The sequence below is a fragment of the Neophocaena asiaeorientalis genome, unplaced genomic scaffold (assembly GCF_003031525.2).
Source record: "Neophocaena asiaeorientalis asiaeorientalis breed wild unplaced genomic scaffold, Neophocaena_asiaeorientalis_V1.1 scaffold77, whole genome shotgun sequence".
Lineage (NCBI taxonomy): Eukaryota > Metazoa > Chordata > Mammalia > Artiodactyla > Phocoenidae > Neophocaena > Neophocaena asiaeorientalis.
The window spans coordinates 3,959,136-3,975,160 of NW_020174645.1; the positions used below are offsets into that span (position 1 = coordinate 3,959,136).

At 52.0% G+C, this 16,025-nt stretch overlaps 1 protein-coding gene across 2 annotated transcripts in view; it reads left to right on the forward strand.

The window, feature by feature from the left end:
* Nucleotides 1–2,820: 2,820 nt before the first annotated feature.
* Nucleotides 2,821–16,025, forward strand: part of DHX37 (DEAH-box helicase 37) — a 30,215-nt gene continuing 17,010 nt past the window's right edge. Inside the window, exons 1-6 of one of the 2 annotated variants that reach the window (XM_024758660.1) lie at nucleotides 2,821–3,016; nucleotides 6,785–6,954; nucleotides 9,790–9,902; nucleotides 11,485–11,815; nucleotides 13,907–14,055; nucleotides 15,226–15,318. In XM_024758660.1, the coding sequence (XP_024614428.1) occupies nucleotides 2,911–3,016; nucleotides 6,785–6,954; nucleotides 9,790–9,902; nucleotides 11,485–11,815; nucleotides 13,907–14,055; nucleotides 15,226–15,318 (962 nt within the window). In that variant the 5' untranslated portion in view covers nucleotides 2,821–2,910. The remainder of the gene's footprint in view (nucleotides 3,017–6,784; nucleotides 6,955–9,789; nucleotides 9,903–11,484; nucleotides 11,816–13,906; nucleotides 14,056–15,225; nucleotides 15,319–16,025) is intronic. The other variant, XM_024758661.1, reaches the window with a different exon arrangement.

Consider the following 16,025-nt stretch of genomic DNA (forward strand, 5'->3'; position numbering starts at 1 on the left):
CCTGCCCACGCCGCGCCCCGCCCCCGGACGCGGGACCCGCCGGCGACCTGGCCGGAGCGCGAGAGGCGGCTGTGAGGTTGATGATCTCCACGCCCCCACCGCCCGGAAGTCTTCCCTGACCTGGTGGGGCTTTAACTTTTTCTTTCTTAAAAAATAATTTTTATTTTTAACTTTTCTATAAAAAGCAACCCAAGCTTGTAAAAGTGGAAACAGCCCCAACAAGGACGAGTGCAATTGATTGGAAAATATGAACTGTAAACGTTTTATATATCGCTGAATTTATAATGACACCCCAAAATTGGCCACCGTTGCCGATGGCATGGGCACGAGCTTATTCATTCATTCTGAAATGTTTAAAAGAAAAGCATTAAGCGTCCCTCCTGCCCTTCTTCAAAGAACTCTATTTCAGAGTCACAAAATAGTCGAGGACCGGAAGTTCTTTTTAGGAAAGTCCCGCTAGTAAATGAGGAGGGAGTGAAAGAGATTAGAAAATTAGAAATTAGAAAATCCGTTTGCACTCCTTTGCCGAATGACGGGTCCAGGCCACAATCATCAAGACACTAAAACCAAAAGGTGGCAGGTCGGTGGGGAACTTAAAAAAGCAGGGGCCAGGACCTGGTCAGGACCTGGACCCGCCAGTCTTAGTGGCAGAAGTACCAGCGCCACCTATGATGGATTCTTGCCAAACACTTTGGACCCAAACTTGATGTGGCCTCCACATCTAACCAACAGTTTACAGGAAATATGGGGGATGGAGAAAAAAATTAGAAGCAGCAGAAGCAATCAGCTAAAGCCAGAATGTGGAGCATTCAACAGGATTAACGACCCAGTTTCCTCAATAAGTAAATGACATAAAAAATAAAAGCAGGGGGGCTTCCCTGGTGGTGCAGTGGTTGAGAGTCTGCCTGCCGATGCAGGTGAAACGGGTTCGTGCCCCAGTCCGGGAAGACCCCACATGCCGCGGAGCAGCTGGGCCCGTGAGCCATGGCCGCTCGGCCTGTGCGTCCGGAGCCTGTGCTCCGCAACGGGAGAGGCCACAACAGTGAGGGGCCTTGTTTGCATCCTAAATCAAACCACGTCTAACCAGACATTTTTTGAGACCACCAGGAAAATAAAACTTAACTTTTGTCAACCCAAAGAGTGAAAAATTGCCTCTTTTTGAACTTACATTTTTCTAGATTCCTGGTGAGGTTTTTATATATTCACTGGCCTTATAGTTTTTTTTTAAAAGGAAACTTTTTTTTATATTGAAGTATAGCATACCAACAGAAAAATACACAAATCATAAGGTGCCTCTCCATGAATTTAAATGACACACAAGGTGACCAGCACCCAGGTTGAAAAAAGGAACATTACCAGCTTTGCAAAACGGCTCCCTTTGCCCTCTCCCATTCACTATGCCCCCTCCAAAATTTAGGGGATTCATTTTGCCTGTTTTTGAACTTTATGTGAATTGGATCATAAAGTATGATCTTTTGTGATTGGCTTCTTTTGTTCAACATTATATTAATGAGATCCATGCTGTTGTGTATTTGCCTTTTCTCCTTTTGCTTTATAAAGTGTTCTCTATAACTTCTGGAGATAATACTTTGGTATATAATACTTTAGAAGAAAATGTAAGAGAATGTTCTATTACCTACCTAATAATTTGAAGATGAACACACTTTTTATTTACTTAAATAAACATATTGAAAGAAGAAACTGTAGATCATTATCATCCGAAGGAATAAAACCTATGAAAACACAGGTTTGATTTGCTCATTATAGCGTTTTCGCCCCAAATCCTTTTTACTTAATTAAAAGCATGTTCATATGTATACTATGTAAATCCTCTCACGCACCACCTGTGTGTTCGTGGGGGCTTTTTTTTTTTCACACACACACACACACTGTATTTTATTTTTACAAGAGATGAATAAACTGACACCAAGCATTGTAAATGGATGATCGCAACAAAAGGGGGGTTTGTTTTTGTCTTTGGGGGGAAGAGGGGAGCTCATCCAAATTAATCACACTCTTCATTCATTCATTCAAACCAACAACAATTTATTGCTTACCTGCTCTGCAGCATATCTGCGTTGTTCTGCGTTGGCTCAGGGGCCCAGCCGCTCCACGGCATGTGGGATCTTCCCGGACCGGGGCACGAACCCATGTCCCCTGAATCGGCAGGCGGACTCTCAACCACTGCGCCACCAGGGAAGCCGCAAATAAGTCTTAAAAATAACTTTATCCTTTCTAAAATTCTAAAATAACGCCTAGTGTCTTCACTTTTTTTGTGATATAATTTAAATGTTTGCCCTTAACCAATTAATGCTTTTAACAGAAAAAAGGAGACACAATATAGATGTTCTAGTCGCAAGATACAGGATTCAGAAAATACATTATTTCCCAGTGCGCTACAGACAATGGGATGTGGTCATGAGAATTCAAAGTTGTCTAATAGATGCCTTCTTTTAGTTCTACCTGTCACTGTAATGGAAATATTTAGGGCCTTTTTATTACACAACTGTTTCTTGTAGGAATATCAGAAAATGCAGATAAGCAAAAAAGAGAGGGAAGAAGATTGTATTGGGGCAGGGTTATATTTTTAAAGATGACAGAACACTCCCATTCCCAAATAGCCAAATTAATATTGGTATTTAGAGACTCAGACCAAACCTCTGTGAGAACAGTCCTGGGCTTAAACTAAGTCCCTCCTCTAACTTGGTCCCGCCTCCGCCGCCGGCCGGCCCTGACTTTCAGCGCGGCCCCTCCTCCAGCCCCGCCCCCAGGGATTCCGTTAGTTTCAGCTCTCGCGAGAACTCAGCCCGGAAATTTTCCGGCCGGAACGTGCGGTGGGGTACCACGTGGGTTGGGCTTCGTAGTGTGCTGGTCGTAGGACCTGCGGGAGCAGAACAGGAGCCGGGCGCCATGGGGAAGCTGCGCCGGAGGTACAACATCAAGGGGCGTCAGCAGGCGGCCCCCGGCCCTTCGAAGGGCCCTCCCGAGCCGCCCCCTGTGCGGCTGGAACTGGAGGGTAAGTAAGGCGCCCCCGGACGAGGGCTGGGATTCGGGGGAGGGACCAACCAGGGCTTCGGGGCAGGGCTGGCCAATGGGGGCCGAAGGGCTCCCGGACTATGCCCTGCCTCCGCGACTCGGGCGGGCGACACGGAGAGATACCCGTCTCCCAGATGATACAAAGGAAGGGGGAATAGTGACAGTTTCGTTTTAACTGAATTCGGAACAATACCTGGAGTTTTTTTCCAGTGGGGTCCAGCCCAAGTATAGCTCTAGGGGGAGTTTGGGCAAGGAATTACAAGGTAATTCCATCCATTCTAATGGCTTCGATTATAACCTCCCTACCAGCGACCCCTAAGTTTGTATTTTTCAGCCCAGACCTGTCTGCTTAGCTCCAGGCTGCTTAACATTTCTGCCCAGACTCCTCCGTTTTGTTAGGAATGGCTACTGTGTGCCAGGCACTATTCTAGGAGAGTAACAGAAGAGGAGATTAAGGGAGAAACTCCCTGCCCTGCAGAGTTCAGATGCTTCTGGGAAGAGACAAGCAAAGATAAAGACAAAATACATAGGATGTTTTGCATACATTCATACTAAAGAGATAAAGCACAAGAGGTGTTTGGGCAGGTTGCAGTGTTTCATGGAGGTGGGGGGCGGCGGGGAAGGCCCTATTGAGAAAGCGTTGAATCCTTTTTTAAGACCTGAAGGCAGTCAGAATGGCTGAGTGGAGATGAAATTTTAAATGGGGCAGAAAAAAATAAAATAAAATGGGGGCAGGATCTTGTAGGGCCTGGTGGGTCATGGTGAGGATGGTGGCCCTGCAGAGTTGAGAGCAGAGGAGGGACACAGGATGGGCTTAGGTTTTTTTTGTTTTTGTTTTTGAATAAATTTATTTTATTTATTTACTTTTGGCTGCGTTGGGTCTTCGTTGCTGCAAACAGGCTTTCTCTAGTTGCGGCGAGCGGGGGCTACTCTTCGTTGTGGTGCGCGGGCTTCTCATTGTGGTGGCTTCTCTTGTTGCAAAGCACGGGCTCTAGGCGTGCGGGCTTCAGTAGTTGCAGCACGCGGGCTCAGTAGTTGTGTCTCGTGGGCTCTAGAGCGCAGGCTCAGTAGTTGTGGCGCACGGGCTTACTTGCTCCGCGGCATGTGGGATCTTCCCTGACCAGAGCTGGAACCCGTGTCCCCTGCACTGGCAGGTGGATTCTCAACCACTGCGCCACCAGGGAAGCCCAGGGCTTAGGTTTTAACAGCATCACTTTGCTGTGTTGAGGAAAAGCAGTAGAGGGCAGAGAATCTGGGCGATCTGATAGGAGGCTGCTGAGTACATTGACTCTGGCAGGAGTTGATGCTCGGACCAGGGAGGCAGCAGTAGAGGTGGTGAGAGGTGGTTGGATTCAGGATGTATTTGGAAGATGGAGCTTTGTTCTGGCTGTGCGCAAGAGCAAAGGACACGTCAAGAACAAATCCCAGGCGTGCGGCTGGAGGCTGGAGGCTGGAGGCTGGAGCAAGCAGGCATGGGCAGCTTGCGGGGAGGCCAGGAGCTTGGCTTTGGATATGAGTGGTTTGGGGGGCCTGTCAGATATCCAAGTAGAAGGGTCAGCAGGCAGCTGCTGAATCGGACGCTTGAGAGAGGCAAGTCCAGGGGAGATAGCAGTTTGGAGTCATCTGTGTATAGATGATATTTATTTGAAGTCTGAAGACCAGACTGGCTCGCTGAGGCAATGAGTCCGGTCCAGTGAGGTGGGAAGAGAACCCTGGGAGAGTGTGGTTGTCCGGGGACCAAGAGGAAGACCTGCCGTCTGTGTCAGATGTGGCCGTGGGATCAGGCAGGGAGAGAAAGGACCGTGGATGTAACACTGGGGAGGCCATCGGCGACCATGATGGGTCCAGTTTCGGGTGAGAGTTGGGCTGAAGTGATTGAGTGGGTTCAGCTGTCTTGCAGGCCCCTGAGACTGAACACATTCCAAAGTTGGACTCATCCAGCTGCTTGTATAGGATCCGTGAGGGCCAAGCAGATTTAGGTGTTAGGGAAGAGTGAGTCTAGATTCAGGAGGTGGAGGGAGGGAGAGAGAGCCGGGGCCGCTGGCTTCCCTCAACCCGCTAATCAGCCTCTTCTTCCACACTCTCCTCTTGGACCCGGAAGGCAGTGGGGTTATAGGAAAGATTGTCAGAGTGGGAATCTGGAGTCCAAGTTCCCGCCTTGGAAGTTGCAGGGATAGGCTGGGAGTTGAAGCAAATCGCCTGACATCTCTGTGCCTCAGTGTTGTCAGCTGTCAAATGGGTCCAGCAGTAACAGTCACCCTACCTGCTCTCAGAGTCACGGAGGTGGTATTTTGGGAGAATATGTTTGTGACTGAAACGAGAATGCTTTGAAAAGTAAAGACAAGCTGTAGAGATGTGACATTGTCCTGTGATGGGTGTCATCCATTGTAACAGCAGTGACAACTCAGGAAGTGAGATGGCCCCTCTAAGAGGGCAGAAGACCCCTGGACTGACAGTTGGCTGAGAGCAGAGGGACCCGAGGTCTCTTAGACTCAAAGATTTGGGGAAAGTGGTTTCTCACCCCAGAACAAGACATCTCTGTCTATCCCCACCTTTCTCAGGGGCCAGAGGGATCTTACAAGAATATAAAGCAGGTTACCTTCTTCAAAGAGCTTTCCCCGATCCAATATCACCCTTTTTCTTATTTTTCTTTTTAGCACATCTCCCCCGCCCCTTTTTTTCTATAGCACAGTGGTTCTCAAATTTTTTGCACCAAGAACCCTTTTATATTCCTAAAAATTGAGGACCCCAAAGTGCTTTTGTTAGTGTGGGTTGTGTCTGTCGATATTTACCGTATTAGAAATTAAAACCGAGAGATTTTGAAGCACAAGCGCGTACAAGCACACACTCCTTTAGCTGTCACCACGTCACACGATTTGGAGCCTTTGGAAGATACTGCTATACACTCTTTTCTTTTTCTCCCCCTGCTTTTAATTTGTTTGAGAACTGCAGAATGGATGGCTTGCATTGCTTAAAATAGTCTCATTCTTCTTACTGAGGAGCACACAACCGCTCCTACACTTGGTAATGTCATAAAGTTGTACAAAGCCTGAGCAGTTAATAAAAGTCAGACACTGCCTGTGCGGGGACTCCAGCGTTGGGTGTCAGGCAGAAATACGTGCTCCCCAAGCCCCCTCCTCCCCATGGTGCTGCAGTAGGTTTGAGTTGAAGAGTGATAAGGGAGCTGGATTTTGGTCTGAAACATATACTTTCAAACTCCGAGTTTTTTTTTTTTTTTGGCCACGCCACACGGCTTTTGGGATCTTAGTTCCCTGACCAGGGATTGAACCTGTGCCCCTGGTGGTGGAAACACGGAGTCCTAACCACTGGACCACCAGGGATGTCCCAGACTCCACCATTTAAAAATAGATGTGACGCAAGCTTGGTACTCAGTCCACTGTACACGTGTGAGAGAGCGTCTTTCAGAGTTATTGTAAAGATGGCCCCGCTGAACACAGGGCCCCGCTGGGAGGGAGGCGCTGTTGCAGCCTGTTCCCTCCTTGCTGCGCCCCCATCCCTCTCCCCACAACGCGAGGACGGCTGACCCGTGGCAGGTGCTGGGTGGACCGGTGGAATGAAGGTGTGACGGGCCTGCGCCCCTGTTCCTATGCGGGTGCCCGGGTGGCTCTCACTGTGGGCAGGAGGGTCAGCCCGGAGGAAAACGGCGTTAACGCAGCATCTTGAGACTCGCAGGCGTCCGCGCTTTCTGTCCTCCAGGGCTGTGGGTCAGGCAAGCGTGTCTTTTCAGATAAGGACACGTTGAAAGGAGTCGATGCAAGCAACGCGCTCATCCTGCCTGGCAAGAAGAAGAAGAAGACCAAAGCCCCTCCCCTGTCCAAGAAGGAGAAGAAACCCCTGACCAAGAAAGAACGGAAGATGCTGCAGAGAATCTTAGACCAGAAGGAGAAGAAGCGCCAGGTATGCACGCTCTGTCTGCATGGCGAGGGATGGGTCGGGGTGTCTGTGACCCCCGACGTGATCCCTGTGGCTGGACTGTCGGATAGAACTTTCCAGAAGGAGGGACAAGTTCTCTGTCTGCAATGTCCAGTACAGTGGTCACCAGCCACACGTGGCTGTTGAGTGCTTGAGATGTGGCCAGTGTGGCCGAGGAATTGGATTTTTAACGTGATTTGGTTTTAATTAACTTAAATGCAAATAGCCACGTGTGGCTAGTGCCCCGTATGGGACACACAGATCCAGAACCTTTCCAGTCCTTGGGAGATGTGCTACTTGGGTATCTGTCGGTCTGGGACAGGTCCAGCTTTGTGGAGGCCACCTGATTGTTGAACCAGGAGTTGGTCGATCAACATGCTCACTTTTTATTTTCCCCCCTCATTCATTTTGTTGTTTATTTTTTAACTTCATTCTGGAGAATTTTAACCTTTTTTGCTTAATATTTTTTTAAGGAGAAAATTTTGTAATGAGAAATTCGAACATATATAAAGCTAGAGACAACAGCGTCATGGACTCCAGCGTACCTGTCCTCAGCTCCAACAGTTGTCAGGCTCGTGGTCAACCTCGGTCGTCTCCACAGCCGGTCACTTTCCCACCCCCTGGGTCAGAGCCCAGGCAGCATCAATCTGTACTAGTTTCTGTGGCGGCCTTGACAAGTGACCACAAACTGGGTGGCTTAAAACAATGGAAATGTGTTCTCTCAGTGATCTGGAAGCCAGAAGCCTGAAATCGAGGTGTCAGCGGGGCCGTGCCCCTTTTGAAGTCTCCAGGGGACGGTCCCACCTGGCCTCTTCCAGCTCCTGTGGCTCCGGATTTCCTCGGCTCATGGCCACATTGCTCCAGTCTCTGCCTCTGTCTTTATGTGGACTGCTCCCCTATGTGTCCCTCCTCTGTGTATCTCTGATAAGGACACTTGTCTTTTTCTGTATTTTTTTTTGTTTTTTCTGTTTGTTTTTCTGTTTTGTTTTGTTTTGTTTTGTTTTTTGCGGTACGCGGGCCTCCCACTGTTGTGGCCTCTCCCGTTGCGGAGCACAGGCTCCGGACGCGCAGGCTCAGTGGCCATGGCTCACGGGCCCAGCCGCTCTGCGGCACGTGGGATCTTCCCGGACCGGGGCACGAACCCATGTCCCCTGCATCGGCAGGCGGACTCTCAACCACTGCGCCACCAGGGAAGCCCCTATTTTTCTTTTTTTTTCTAAAAAATGTTTTGGCTGCACCATGCGGCGTGCAGGATCTTAGTTCCTGACCAGGGATGGAGCCTGTGCCCCCTGCAGTGGAAGCGCAGGGTCTTAACCACTGGACGGCCAGGGGAGTCCCAAGGACACTTGGCTTTGAATTTAGGACTCACCTGGATAATTCAGGATTTCATCTCGAGATCCTTAAGCTAATTACCCTTAACTTAAAAAGGCCCTTTTTCTGAATAAGATCCCATTCTGGGACATGGATATATGTTTTCGGAGGGCCACCATTCAACCCATATACATATCCCTGAATATTTCAGTTTGCATCTCTAAAATAAGGACCGTTTCAAATTACCACAATGCCATTAGCATGTCTAAATTTTTTCAAAATACCATTAGATATCCAGTAAATAGTCAAATTTCTAATTGTTTCATAGATGCTCTCCACCCGCATCTCTTGTCTTTCCCCCTTATATTTGTTGGAGAGATTGGTTTGTTTGTCTCAGAGACTTTCCCATGGTCTGGATTAAAAACTTTTAATCTCTGATATAAACATGGTCTTCCACCCTCTGAATTTCCTATAAATTGGTATTTGGGTCTGGGGCAGTGACTCTTAACTGAGACAGTTTTGCGCCCCCCGCCCCGGGAACATTTGGCCAAATCTGGACATATCTGGGGTTGTGACGATTTGGGAGACGCTACTGGCATCTGGGGGGTAGAGGTCTGGGATGCTGTTAAACAGCCTGCAGTGCTCATAACATCAAAAAAATGATCTGGCCCCAAATGCCAGTAGTGTGAAAACTGAGAAACCCCGATCTAGAGGCTTTAGGAGATTCTCTCTCGTTAGTCTTTCTGGCAAGGTGACCACATGGCGTGCTGTGTCCACCAGGGGACACACAGGCCTCCCGTTAGCAGCTCTGACGCTTGGTCCCTGGAGCCCTTCATGCAGGGGAGGCTCACTGTCCTGTGCGTGTGTCCTATTTGAATGCTGTGAGCATCTTTTCTTGCTGTTCTGTACGTTGTTTTTTATCGATTACGAAATGTGTGTGTGTGTATGTGTGTGTATATATATATATATACACATATATATATACATAAACACGTATAAAAGCAGATATAAAATATCTGTGTAATTTCAAGAATAACAAAACAAACACTCATGAATTGCTCACCCAGGGGAAAGGAACCAACTGGACCCGCCCCCGCTCACTGCTTTATTCAAGGCAGAGTGGGGACCACTTCCTATCACACACTCAGCTGTTCTTCCCTTGTACTAACTGCGGGAAGTCTTGCGTTATACAAATAGACCCTACTTTATTATTTCATCTCCCGTTGATGGGCATCTGGATAGTCGATGATCTTCCCTTACGACACACCGTGGTGCAAAGAGAGCCTTGTTTATCCAACCCCAGACTCCGTAAGGGGGCAGAAAGCCACCCTAAGCTCACGGGTCTTTCGGCGTTAAGAACTCCATGAAGGATGGTAATTGCAGTTCGACCTTTGGTTTAAAAAAGACTGTAGGTGTTAGTGATGCTGGAATTTTATTTAGAGTCTCAGCTTCCCTTCTGACGAGGGGATCATGATGCCAAATGTGTAACACACTCATTTCCTTCCCCAGCGAGCAGAGATGCTCCAGAAATTGAGCGAAGTCCAGGTTTCAGAAGCTGAGATGAGACTGTTTTACACCACGTCCAAACTGGGCACTGGGGACCGCATGTACCGCACCAAAGAGTGAGTCGGCTGGCCCCTCCCTGAAGCCCGTCCTTCCCGCCAGGGCTCCCCGGGGGGCTCAGGGGTCATGGCGTCTTCTGGGGTTATGAGAAAATGCGTTTGCAACGGCACGTGTGCTCAAATGCCTCAAATGCGTAGAGGCCTCAGATGATGCAAACTGTCCTGCCGTGCGCAGGATGCTGGCGTTCTCCCGCGACGCTGGGTCCTGCCTTACAGGTCCTTCCAGCTTTTGCAGGGACGAGTAGCCTAGAAGTTGTCACCAAGGAGGTCAAGGATTTGATTTAGCCCATTGGCAGGTTTTGTTTGGTTCCCGTAGCATCATTAGACATTGGGATCTTCTGCACATGTGTGAGTCTCCTAGGGCTGCGGTAACAGGTCACCACAAACTGGGGACCTTGAAACAAGAGGAATTTATTCTCGTGGTTCTGACCGCCAGAAGTCCAAAGTCAAGGTGTTGGTGGGGTGGGTTCCTGCTGGAGGCCAGAGAATCTGTTCCAGCCTCTCCCCGAGCTTCTGGTGGTGCCGGCCATCCTGGGCGTTCCGTGGCTGGTCAACACGTCACCGCAGTCTCGGCTTATCGTCACGTGGCATCCTCTGTGTGTCTTCCGTGGCCTTCTGTCTGTGTCTGGGTCTCTGTTTTCTTTTTTCTTTTTTTTTTTTTTTTCTGGCCACGCAGCATGCGGGATCCTAGCTCCCCGACCAGAGACTGAACCCATGCCCCCTGCATTGGGAGCATGGAGTCTTAACCACTGGACCACCAAGGAAGTCCCCTGGGTCTCTGTTTTCTTATAAGGACACCAGTCGTTGGATTTAGGGCCCATCCTAATCTAGTATGACCTCATCTTAATGACATCCTGAAGACCCTGTTTCCAAATAAGGTCACATTCTGAGCATCTGCGTGGCCGTGAATTTTGGGGAGACGCTGTTCCACAGTCAACATTTAAGAATGAGGAGATTTCACATTAAAATCCCGGGTCCCCCCGGTCTTGACCAGTTGGGTGATGTGGCTGCACCAGCTGGCCTTCCCACAGAGCAGCCGGCACTAGATGGGGCCCGTGTGCTCCCCCCAGCCCACGCCCCTGCCCACTGCTCTCACACTTGGCCCTCTCTGCTCATTTCCAGTACTGGCCTGTTAAGCCTTGTGCATTTAGCGACTGCTTATCACGTATAAACTGCATCTCAGGCTCTCCTGCGGGCCCTAGGAATAGAGCAGTGAACAAAAGTTAAATTTCTTCCCTTAAGAAGCTCGCATTCTAATGGTGGGGAGATGGGCAGTGGTCCAGTGAATACATATATATTTAGTGCTGGTGAGCACTAAGCAGAAAAGAGCAGGTGGAAGAGGATGGAGGGGATGGGGGAGGTGATTGAGGCTACACGGTAAGGGAGAGTCCTCCTGAGAGGTGTCCTTGGAATCGAGTAAGGGAGCAGTTGTCTTCAGGGAGCATGGACAGCGGGTGCAAAGGCCCTGCAGCAGGGAGGGGCGTGGCCTTTGCAGCCTGGCCTCTGAGGAGCCTGCAGCAACCCAGAGCTGCCTCAGGTTGACTGGCCCGTCCTAGGCTCTGACTTCTGGCTCTCCCGGCAGGAAGCCCGACAGCGTGGCAGCCCAGGGTCTGGAGAAGGTCAGCAGCCTCAGCGGGGCCCACCGGAAGCGCCACCACCAGGAGGCAGAAGAGGAGGAGTCTGAGTCCTCAGCAGAGTCTGGACCTGAGGAGACCCCAGCGGACGAGCAGGCAGAGGCCAGTGCAGGGTCGCCCCCAGCGCATCTGCCACCAGCTCCGCCCGGGGCCAGGGGCCAGAGCCCAGTGCCCAGCGGTCTCCCTCCACCAGCTCCTCCTGCGGCAGCCTCTGCCCTGGCCAGGCCCCCAGCGAAGCCCGCCGTCTTCGTCCCCGTGAACCGCTCCCCTGAAATGCAGGTTGGCCTCTCTGGTGTTTGATTAAGGGCTTAGGTGCTCAGGTCTGTGCTGTGAGGGGGCTGAGGGTGCAGAGAGAGGGCGTCCCAGGATCTGAGCAGGTTGCATTGCCTTCTGTGCCTCAGTTTCCTTGCCTGGAAAAGGGGGACAGCTGTACCCACCTCGCAAGGTTGTTGTAGGGCTGACGAGCGGGTGCCCGGCACGTGGTCAGGGCTGCTCAGATGGGTGTCCGCTGCCCTTATCATCGTCTGGTCACCGTCACCTTCAGCCTCTGACCACAGGTCCTGGTCCAGGCATCTGCTCACTGGGACAAGAGCTTGGGCTCTGGAGTCAGTTGACCTGAAATGGAGTGCTGGTGCCCCCACCTTCCAGCTCATTCTGGGCCTCGTTTTCGTCCGTAGCATGGGGGTACCCGTCTACTCACAGGGACTCCGGCTCTCTACACTTCATATCCTTGTCTGGTAAAATGAGGGTCTCACTGGGTTGTCAGGACAACAAGATTCAGGGAGATGAAGCCCGAGGCCCATGGAACGCACCTGGGGAGCCGTGAGGCTGGTGATGCCGCAGGGTCTGGCCCATCACGGGTGGTGGTTCCGTCCACACGTTTCCACGGAGCACGTGCTGTGGGCCAGCACAGGAGGTGGAGCGATCTGCAGTCTCGGAGCTCTCGGTCCAGGAGGGGAGACCGAGGTCGACCACACATGGGACGAGAGCCACGGAGGGCAAGATCGGATACCATGAGGGGGGATCACAGGAGGGCCTGGCTTCATCAGGGAAGGCATCCGGGTCGAGAGTTCAGGGACCAGATGGGAGCATGGGGGCCGTCCCACACCGAGAAGTGTGTGAGCAAAGACCTGAGGCAGAGGGTTCCTGGGTCTTAGAGCAGCTGTTTAAAACCACAGATTGGATTGTGGAGATGAGGTGATTTCAGTCACAGGTACATTTGTGTGCTCATATATAAGCAATTAGGGTGAGCTTACTGCTCTAACAGACCCTGAAGTGCCACTGGCTTCATGCCACAAAGGCTTCCTTGTAGGGGACGTCAGAGCCCAGTGCCGTCCTCTGCGAGTTGGGGTGTGAGATTCTGCTCCACACGGCCGTTCAGGAACCCGGGCTCCGCCATCCAGCGTCCCTGGTGCCCCCTGGGGTTCATCCCCTGCCTTTCTCTGTGGTTTTTGCACGTGCGTGTTTTTACGCCTAGGTTTGCCTGTTTTATAAGCGGCCTCACATCATGTCTATTTTTGAGCACTTTGCTTATTTGTTAGTTGGCATTGTGTCACCAAGGTCCGTTTGGGTTTTGTTTTGTTTTGTTTTCACTGCTATAGAGCATTACGTTGTGTGAACAGAGCACGTTTTAAGTACCCTTCTCTGGCTGGGCATTTGGGTTGTTTTAGCTTTTTGCTACCATCTTCACTGCTGATTTAAACATTCTTGCCTTTTTCTCAAAGCCACAGGTACAAAAATTTGGGGGGGAGCAGCGTTTACAAACTGGAAGTCACAGCCATTGTGGAGTCATGAGATGGCCAGCACCTTTTTTTTTTTTTTTTTAACCAATGGAATGGAATAGAGATAGAGAACAGAATGTTTAAAATTAGCGTGCTAGCATGCGTCACACATAACAAGGGCAAGCAGGGGTTCATGAAACTTCTCCCTCACTCTGTAATACTTGTGTGAGCACGTGTATGTGTGTGCGCGCGCACCCACGTGTGAGTACCTAGGAGAGGAATCGCTGTATCTCACATTCTCGATTTTGGTAAAATTAGCACCCGGTTGTTTGCCGAAGTGATTGTGCCGTAAGTGTAGTCTCCCCCCGGCAGCAGGCAAGAGTTCCTTGTGCCCAGAGGGGCTTCTCTGCACCACGCTGTCCCCGAGGACCCAGCCCATGTCTCTGCCCCTCCCCAGCCATCAGGGCTTCCATCCTCCAGCGAGCGCACCTGTTCCCCTTGGCTGGATGCCGGCTGCTGCCTTTATAGGAACCACGTCACCCTACGTAATCTTGCTTTGAACAAAGCCCCCCATCCCCTCCGCCCTTCTGCAGGGGACGACAACCCCCCACCCCCATTCCGTGAGCGCTGACTTCCCCTCTCTCGCCAGGAAGAGCGGCTGAAGCTCCCGATTCTCTCTGAAGAACAAGTGATCATGGAGGCAGTGGCCGAGCACCCCGTTGTCATCGTGTGCGGCGAGACCGGCAGCGGGAAGACCACCCAGGTGCCCCAGTTTCTCTACGAAGCAGGCTACAGCAGGTGGGGGCTGGCCACAGGGTCCCCACAGGTTCCTCAGGTGACAGTGAGACGTGGCCCCTGGAAGTTGTTAGGAGCAGGGCTCCTGGGGATCTAATTGCGGCTCTGCCGTTGCCATGCTGTGTGACTTGGGGCAAGCTCCTTAACCTCTCTGGGCCTCAGTTTCCTCAGCTGTGACATAGGGTTCATCACTGCACCTACTTCACGGGGTTGTTATGTAGATGAAATGACTGAATTTGTGTAAAACGTTTAGGTTGGTCCCTGGTGGGAGGGATGGCGTGTCAACTCCTGTTGGCCCTTCCGACCCATGTGTGTCAGGGTCCCCAAGACCACCCCCAGGTTCAGCAATTTGCTGGGAACACTCCCAGGACCCAGCATGTAATCGTACTCACGGCTGTGATATATTACAGTGAACGACACAAAGCACAGCCGGCAAAGGGAAAGGCTCACGGGGTGAAGTCTGGGGGAACCAGGCCCAGGCCCCCAGAGCCCTCTCCCAGGGCGGGGGTCACACAGGACGCGCTTCATTGCCCGTGTGAGATGTCATCAAGCAGGGACGCCCAGCAGAGGCTCAGCACCCAGGGTTCTTACCGGGGCTGGTCACACAGGTGGCCTCTGCCTGGTACCTACCCAGTCCTAGACTCCCCAGAGGAAAGCAGGTGTCAGCATGCGCCACCTTGTTTGTACAAGCAGTTCAGGCACAGTGAGCCCCGCTCGTCCGTCAGGGAGAGGCGGGAGCCCTCCTGAAATCCAGGATCCCAGACACCAGCCAGGGGCTGCCCTGGAAGCAGAGCTTTGTAGGGAGAGCAGCCTCGGGCCTGCTGGGTCAACTCTTTCCTGCCCAGAATCCACCACCCGTCCTCTGGGTAGGTTCTGTGGAGGCGCGTGTGCTCGGCTGGGTTGGACAAGCCCCCTGGCTGCAGGCTCAGGTCCACCTAGGCCTCGTGCTTGTTTGCGGCTGCCTGGACCCCTTGGCCCTGTGATTATCAGAGCGTCTTCTGTAGAGTGCCCTGTGGGCCGTTCCCTTTTGCTGTTGTTAAGTGGTGCTGCGGTGCCTTGCCTGGCGCCCGTGTCCCGTCACCCCCAGTGAGGGCCGCTTCCCGAGCCGCATGTGACTTCGGGGCAGACGGGTGGGGCGGAGCCCTCCTGATGCCTTGTGTTCTCCTCCCCCAGTGACAACAGCATCATTGGCGTCACGGAGCCCCGCCGAGTGGCCGCCATGGCCATGTCCCAGCGAGTGGCCAAGGAGATGAATCTGTCACCACGGTGAGGGCTCTGCCTCCTATGGGAGAGTTGGGGGTGGCCTTCTGGCCCCACCAGACCTGAGCCACGGCGCAGGCCCGCGTCCCCCTGGGGGGCGCTGGCAGGGGGCGCCACGTCTGCATCTAAGCACAGGGCGGTTCCCTACATGCCAACAGTAGGGGCGTCGTGAAGCAGGGGCAAGCCAGCCAGGCCCTTAGTGAGGGGACAGAGTGGCCCTTACAGGCCTTGAGGGCAGAGCAGAGCAGCAGGTGGCCGAAGGCAGGCAGGAGGCGAATAGCGTGGCCGGGTTAATTTATGGCCTCAGGTTTCCAGGAGGAAAACCCTCTCCTGGCAGTAAGGCTGCAGGACTTGCCTCGGAAAGCAGTTTGAACACAGCATAGCCCTGGCCTGAGGATGGCTCCGCGCCGTGTCGATAATGCAGACGCCTGCATCTCAGCCCAGACCGTCCAGTTCAGGCTGGAAGGGGTGGCGTGTCCAGTGTGGTCTGAGGCTCAGAAAGCACAGACCTGTAGGGAACACCCTGGCGGCCCAGTGGTTAGGACTCCACGCCTTCACTGCCGAGGGCCTGGGTTTCATCCCTGGCCAGGGAACAAAGATCCCACAAGCTGCGCCACGCGGCCAAGGAGAAAGAAAAAAGAAAGCACAGAATCGTATAGAGGCAGAGTGCCCGCCATCCACACTGGCATCAGATGTTTACCGACCAGGACCTG